The sequence below is a fragment of the Chaetodon trifascialis genome, chromosome 11, assembly GCF_039877785.1.
Source record: "Chaetodon trifascialis isolate fChaTrf1 chromosome 11, fChaTrf1.hap1, whole genome shotgun sequence".
In the NCBI taxonomy this organism is placed as follows: Eukaryota; Metazoa; Chordata; class Actinopteri; order Chaetodontiformes; family Chaetodontidae; genus Chaetodon; species Chaetodon trifascialis.
In genome coordinates this window covers 1,229,845-1,237,906 of record NC_092066.1, presented here as the reverse complement: position 1 = coordinate 1,237,906, position 8,062 = coordinate 1,229,845, and the positions used below count along the sequence as shown (strand labels likewise).

General features: G+C 43.3%; 1 protein-coding gene across 1 annotated transcript; it reads right to left on the bottom strand.

The window, feature by feature from the left end:
• Window positions 1–314: 314 nt before the first annotated feature.
• Window positions 315–7,572, bottom strand: LOC139339416 (immunoglobulin lambda-1 light chain-like). The gene is made up of 6 exons (XM_070975027.1): window positions 7,488–7,572; window positions 7,079–7,395; window positions 3,963–4,011; window positions 2,019–2,327; window positions 852–926; window positions 315–463 (listed from the first exon to the last, which is right to left on the bottom strand). The coding sequence occupies exons 1-6, from the start codon at window positions 7,528–7,530 to the stop codon at window positions 315–317; spliced, it is 942 nt and encodes a 313-aa protein (XP_070831128.1). The 5' UTR covers window positions 7,531–7,572.
• Between the last annotated feature and the right edge of the window lie 490 nt (window positions 7,573–8,062).

The following is an 8,062-nucleotide window of genomic DNA, read 5'->3' as shown; positions in this document are numbered from 1 at the left end:
ACTTTATTGAGAATGTTTGAGTGAAAGACTTTGACAAACCCGCCACACTCAGCATCATATATATAAAAGAAAGACAAGAAATAGACAAAATAGCACAAACAATAAAATATCCAGCAGGCAGCCAATGATTCAACTTCATTTTCTATTATTAGAAAAGTCACAATGAAAAGAGGAAATAAAGCAGAGAATCAAAATAACACTTTACCACAGAATGTACACTCAGTAACTGCAGATCTATATGTGCGTATGTGCATTTATATTTTAGGATGATAGATGAGATGAAGGGATGAGATTTGATGGCGAGCAGAAAACAGTCAGTCAGCATGTGTGCCATTGGTGGACGGTCCCTTGTTTCTGAGGATCATCAGCAGAGAGAGTCCACAGCAGAACACCAGACTCTTGACGATCAGCACTGAGTACAGCAGCAGGAGCAGCTTCACCCTGCACTGAGACTGGAAGGACACTGAGACACACACACACACACACACACACACACACACACACACACACACACACACACACACACACACACACACACACAAGTCAGTCTTCTCTCACAGTGACAAACAGCTTTACATGAAGACAGAGGTCGACTACAGTTTGAAGGAAAGCTCAAAGGACCTTAATAAATACAACAATTCAGGGCCCAACGAGCTCTTTAGGGGCCCCAAACACTTTCTGTTTTATCAAAGACAAAAACTGGGAGCTAAAGGAGGCTAAAAAGCTGCGTAGAGTCGTTCAAACTCAATCTTAATACAGAAGCCTTTATAGTGGAGCTTTAACATGTAATCCCCACAGTTTTTATAGCACCCTCAGAGTCCTCAATGCAGAGAGGCAGCAGGTGATCTTACAGTCAGCTTGCTGCACAGCTGCTGGGTCTGCTGGCTCCTTCTCTGGAGGACAGGAAGCTGCTGGAGCTGGAACCTCTGGCACTGACACACACACACACACACACACACACACACACACACACACACACACACACACACACACACACACACACACATTGTTTCAGTCTGTTCAACACATTAAATTTCATCAAAACATCATCAGATCTTCATGAGTAAAACTTTTCTATTTTGGCATTTACGATTGTTTCTAATCTGTACAGATGTACATATACTTAGTCGTGATTCTATTCTGTGTCTTGTATACTTCTATATTTTCATTTTCTCCTCGTTATGCCACTGTGCTTACTTTTTATAACTTGCTGGCTGTAACAACTAAATTTCCCCAGTGTGAGATCAATGAAGTCTGATCTTGTCTCTTTCCAGACGGGACAAACAGCTTTACATGAAGACAGGCGTCGGCTACAGTTTGAAGGAAAGCTCAAAGGACCTTATTAAATACAACAACCGGGGCCTCAATGAGCTCTTTAGGGTCCCCAAACATGACTTAATTTCCAGTTTTAAAAAAAGCTGGGAGCTAAAAGAGGCTTAAAAGCTCTGTAGAGCTGCAGAGTTGGTGATGATTCTCTGTGGATTCACAACTAACAGAGACACCTTTCACTTCCATTCATTCTTAATTCAGAAGCATTTATACTGGAGCTTTAACATGTAATCCTCACAGTTTTTATAGCACCCTCAGAGTCCTCAGTGTAGGACAGATGCCCTAAAACCCACTGATTCATCAGACTGTGAAGTGAAAGCTCTCTCGTTTGGATTAGTTGTGCTGTTGGACACTTTGACACAATCAGGGAGCGTGTGTTGAAATGGTTGAGTGATGAGCAGAAAGTGGACAGACTGACATGCAGCCCTAACTGCAGCAGGACATTGGAGCTGTCCATGCAGAGAGGCAGCAGGTGATCTTACAGTCAGCTTGCTGCACAGCTGCTGGGTCTGCTGGCTTCGTCTCTGGAGGACAGGAAGCTGCTGGAGCTGGAACCTCTGAAACAGAAAAGGAGTCAGATGTTTGAAGTGGCGGTGAGACATGTCCGTCCTCTGCTCCTCTGCTCTCTGTGACAGCGTGTCCACATGAAGCTCCATCACTGCTGAACACAGTCAGCGAGCCTTCATTACCTTGTTCTGGTGGGGCCTCCGCTGTGCCCCCCTCGTGCTCGACGTCGCAGCTGTATTTATATGTGCTCTCTGGTCTCTGACGGATCAGCAAGATGGCGACGGTGCGTCCCGACCCTCTGAGCTCCAGCTGCTCCGTCTCATCAGGGGGCAGCTTCTCCAGAGGACCGTTGTCCTTTCGTCTTTTCCAGGAGAAGCGGACCACAGGAGGAAACATGGCTGAGGCCACACACAGCAGGGAGCTCTGGCCCTCCAGGCGGGCTCCGGACGCTGCCGGGTACACGCTCACCACGGGCTTCGCTATGGGCTCGTCTGAAGTTTGACGGCAGCAACGAGCAGCACAGACACACATTGACACAGTCAGCAGCAGCTTACAGCACTGCACTGCATTCAGTCTGATCCTGGAAACTACGTGGACTCTGATCACTAAACTGCTCATCAATACAGCACAAAGTTCACTGCATGGACTGTATTCAGCTTCATATCAAACACAATGAGCAGCTGATGTCAGCAGATGTTACATGAGGAACAAAGACAATGATGGATTTGGAAATTCTTCATTTCAATATAACATGTCCATTCAGCATAATGTCACATTTATTACTAATAATATATGACAATATCAAACTATATATTTAGGAAATTTGGTTTGATAGAATGAAAAATATTTTGCCTCCATCAGGATGAAAACACATTTTAGAACAAAGACCGTATTTATCTTCACGTGAAACTCAACTGTCATGTCGATGATTACAACATATTAAGAATATTAAATATTTATCAGCACAAAGTTAAATCCAATCATTCAAAAACAAACAAGAAATACATCAATATTTTCAACTTTTAGACAAAATTAAAATGATTTGTCTGCAATATAGTTTACTCTCATTAAAATATGTCAAAATATAATATAATATAATATAATATAATATAATATAATATAATATAATATAATATAATATAATATAATATAATATATGGCCCTGCAATCGGCTGGCGACCGGTTCAGGGTGTACCCCGCCTCTCGCCCATTGTAGCTGGGATAGGCTCCAGCCCCCCGCAACCCCGAAAGGGATAGGTGGTATAGATAATGGATGGATAATATAATATAATATAATATAATATAATATAATATAATATAATATAATATAATATAATATTACAATGTATTGTTCAAATTATATTGTGTACATTGTGTAATACATCATATTTATCACCATATACTTTAAATATAATTATTTTTCATTACTGAAATTATATTAAGCCTCATTTAATGTTTATATTTATATTAAATGTTCTTGTATGTTAATGTGAAATATATTTGTATGCGTGACATTATACATTAAATTATCATCTGTCATGTATAGAAATATTTAAATTAGCAGGCATAAATGAATCGTGTTGCATAAATGAATGATAGCATCATATTCAGTGTCTGTTTGTCTTCATGTATAAATATATCTTCCACTTAAAGACATATGTACCATCATATAAAATACAGTTTCCATGAGCTCGATTTTACCCTTTAAAAATGACTTATTAATAGAACAGATTTAAAGTCTTCAGCTCTTCAAAATACATTTACTGACATTTGTTCACTTTACTTTTTCACATATTATCTTGTTTCATTAAAACAAGAGATGATGCTGAATTACTGAGATGATCAAATACTTCATATTTGTAACATTGCTCATATCAAACTTTTTCTGGATGAATCAGTTTGATGTCCTGCAGAAATAAAGAAAAACTTGAGTTGTGCAGTGAGATTTAAACATCTTTTCATGAGTTTTGAACCTTTTTTATGTGACAAAAGCTGCACGGCTGCAAGAATTCTCTGCTAATTATCAACAAAGCAACATGGAAAGTCTGAAGCAGCAGAAACTCATTAAAACACATTTTCAACTTGTTCAATAGAACAACTGAAGGAAAAAGAAAGTTTATTCTTACCTGTTACGTACAGTTTAGTCCCAGAGCCAAAGATGCGGTGGTAGTAACCCCCCACAGTGAAACAGAGTGAGACAAAAACCGTCTGAATGTGTCAGCTGAGGTGAACGAGTCCAAACCATGAACCAGTGTCATATTTCAGCTCCATCATGTGTTTCTCTGATGTTCACATCAACATGACTGTCTCTGCTTTCATTGTCTTTCACACACCAGCAGTGTTGCTCTATGGACGCTAATGTCTGTCTGTCCACTGGACCTGGACCACAGGATGGACGGATGGATTCTGTCTGTTTGACATCTGGAAGTTACTCGACGTCCTCCCTGATTCATATTCTTCATGTGTGTTCACAGTCTGCGACACAGTCGTCCAAATTTTACATGTTGTTGTTGTTGTTGTTGTTGTTGTTGTTGTTGTTGTTGTTGTTGTTGTACACATGAGATTTATTTCATGTGTTGTCCTGGTCGTGATTGGGCAGAACCTGAGAAGGAGGAAGAGGCTCACTGTATCAGGGTGGTCTCAGGCCTCCTGGTCCCTCTTGGCATTGGTCCTGGTGATGATTGTGATGATGATGATGATGATGATGATGACGAGTCAGTGTTGAACAGAGCTGCTCTCAGCAGCAGCTCGTTGCTTTGCAGCTCAGTGGTTTCATGTTGTCAGTTGTCAGAAACGTCATCTGTTTCCACCTTAAACAGCAAACATGTTCAGTTCCTTTTGTCGACTCTTCACGTCCTGAAACTTCTCACCAAACACCTGAAGGAGTTTCACCTCAGCAGCAGACTCAGAGGTCACAGCAGCTTCTGTTCTTCAGAGCAGGAACATGCTCAGTGTTTCCTCTTTAGCTTCAGCAGAGAGCTGAGAAGCTGCTGCAGCTCGAGGTTCAGCTCTGAGAGCTTCTTGGTGACGTCCGCCATGAAGGTCACATCACACAGACACTGTCTATCACTGTTTTCACTCAGCTTTTCCTTCATCTCATGAATTACTCAGACAAACTCACACTTTGGACAGTTTGTTTCATGTGAACGTATAACAAAGAGCTGGAATCGATGCAGATCAAGGCCACAAGTTTATTTCCAAAAAACACAAAAAAACACTACAATACTGAGAGGGAGGGGGGATCCGTGGCGAGGCCGTCTGGAGGTGAAAGGGAACAAAAGGCTGGGGCTGAGGCGTGAAGCTGAGCGTGGCAGACTGGAGAGCAAAAAGGCAGGTCGCTGTGAGAAGACAACAAACAAGAGGGATCGAAAGGCCTGGACGTTACCACTGGTGAATCAACAACAAACTGGCGAAGAATGGAGAGAGGAACCAAGCTCTTGTACTGCAGTGATTGGAGTAACGACAGTCAGGTGTGCGCAGATTGCTGAGGCAGAGCAGGAGTGTGGAGATCAGGAGAGTGACAGGAGCCACGCCCAGCCAGGGGAAACCAGATGGGAGGGGAAACTGAGGATGGGAGCAAAAGCAAACAGGACAACGGACACCTAACAGTTTGACTTTGTCTGCTGCTCTCAGCTCCACAGCAGCAACAAGGCTCTCCTTCACAAATTCTCCTTCTGGATGAGGTTTCAGCTTCTTAGCTGTTAGCTTAGCACAAACCTGCTGCAGAACTCTGTCAGACTGAGGTCTGTGAAAGCTGCTTGTTGAGCATCAAACTCCACTGAAGAGCGTTAGCATTTGTCCTGCAGCTCGTCCAGGTTAGCATGTTGGTAGCTGTGATGACTCGAACATTCACCTTCTTCATCACTGTGAACTCGTCCCCACAAACTAACTTTGACACACTGGTTCCCTGAAGGGTCTCCACACCTGGAGTTCAGGAGCCACTGTGGTGTCCAGCAGCAGAGACAAGAGCTGTCATTGTCAGCCAATAGAGAGCGACCAGGTCTCGACCACAATCCAGAACTCTGCGTCCGATGCTTCCTCCTCTCCTCACGACTCCCCACCACACATCAGAAACACACCGCAGAGTCTCAGGGGAGGTAGAGAGATTCCTGCAGGCGGTGGGTGTAGAGAGAGTGGGTGACATTAGCATGCTAACATGCTAAAATAACATGGTGAACATAGTTAACACTACACCTGTATGAACATGTTCCCTCTGTGAGCATGTTTGTTTGTTTGTTTGTTTGTTTGTTTGGTTGGTTGGTTGGTTGGTTGGTTGGTTGTTGCTTCATTGCTTCAGTTTGTGTAACAGCCACTGGGAAACCTCCTGGTCCTCCCAGTGACCAGTCCACCCTCCATTCCACAAATCATTTCACGCGTTGTTCACTTTAAAATATTGATCTGTGCAGATTTAAACGTTACAAAGGGCTGAATTCTTTAGTCTTCACTCAGTTTATTTAAAATGAGGAAATTCACGTTCAAGCTGCTGAAGTGTTGCTGTAGAGACACTTTTGTCCTCATGGTGGCGCTAGAGGGAAGGTCAGGAGGTCACCTTAAATGTTCAAAGGATTCCTCTTCTGGGAACCAGAAACATCCACAGGAAACTGATGGACATCTGTCCAACAAAATCAGCGTCCTCACAACCTGCTGCTAGAAGGACAAAGTCCTGAGCTGACACGTGTCCAAGATTTGTCTTTTCAGATGTCATGAAGTGAAATGATGTGGTGAAATCTGCTGAAAGGTGTTCAACAACAAGTGCTGCTGGAAGTCTTTTCATTCAGAGCACATTAGTGTTGTGAGGAGGAATGGACTTTATTCCAGCAGCAGGACGAAGACGAGGATTCTCATCTTCATCTCACAGATCTTCTTTGCAGTTTGTGTTTTGTTTTGTCCAAAATGCCTGAATGAAAAATGACAGATGTTTGTTGTTTCAGCCTTTTATCTGTATTCTGTGTCTCTTGTTTCCTCTTGTCTGGTTCCATCATGGTGTTTCTGTGCTGCTCGTTTGTCCTCACTGTGTCAAACTACAGAAATCCTGCTGGAACATCTGATGGAAATCTGAATGAATCTAATATGAGATGAATCTGTCAGTTCAGTGTGTTTGTGCCTCTGACTGAGATGGAGCTGAAATATGTGAACCTGGGCTGTGGTTTACTGCTCTCTTCCTGTCACAAACACTGTTTGACATCTGCTCATCTGTTGGTTTTTGTTCAGGCTGCAGGGATCATTTCTCACTGTGGAGATCGCTCTTTGCACAGGAGCAGTAGTAGGAGGCTGAATGAGCGAGTTGAACTTTCTGGATCTGCAACTCACAGCCGTTCTGTTTATTCACAGCTGAGAAATCATCTTTCTGAGGATGATTGTAACCTGAATAAACTTGACCACTCCTCCTGTCAATATAAAGAATAACTCTGAATGTTTCTGTGTCTTTCTTCTGGTACCAGTAAACATAATCATAGTCACACTGGTCAGTTCCTCCACAGCTGAAGGAGACTTCTTCACCAACTCTCCTGGTCAATGTTAAATCATTCTGAATCAGCTCTGCTGCCATGGCTGCCAGCGCTGCAGAGACACAGACAGAGAGACGAAGGTCAGCGCGACAGTGTGGGTGAAAGGTGGACTTTTCTGGCTCCCGATTGGCTGGAAACACTCACCTGAACACAGGCAGCACAGAGCAGCAGCTGGGAGGAGAAGCATTTTGTGCAGTGGTGTTTCCTCTGGTGAACCTGGGGAGAAGTGTGGCTCTGATGCAGCAGAGGCCAAACCAGGACGAGCTGAGAGATCACAGGAGGGCCACGTGCTTCCTAACAGGTCCTGGGACCTCCCATGAGCCCCTGCGGCGGACAGATCAGGCTGCTGCTGCTGATCGACGCTCAGCTCAAGCTGCTGTGTGGTTTTCCACCACAGTCGTGCTTCTGCCTGTAAAAACCCTCCTGATGTCAATTTTCTACACAGTGAAAAGTAAAACGTTTCCCTCTGAGCTGTCGGAGAGTAGAAGTATAAAACAGCACAACATGGAAATACTCAAAGTACAAGTACCTCAAACTGTCCACCGCTGTCTTTAAGTGAGCTCTATCAGATGTCAGCAGATCACAAACTTACACCTGAAACATGAAAACGAGTCGATACTGAGCAGATCAATGAAACTAATCAGCAGATTGATCCAGAATGAAAAGAATGATTAGTTTCAGTCCTTTACAAAAGAGATGAAAATGAGCTCCACCTCCAC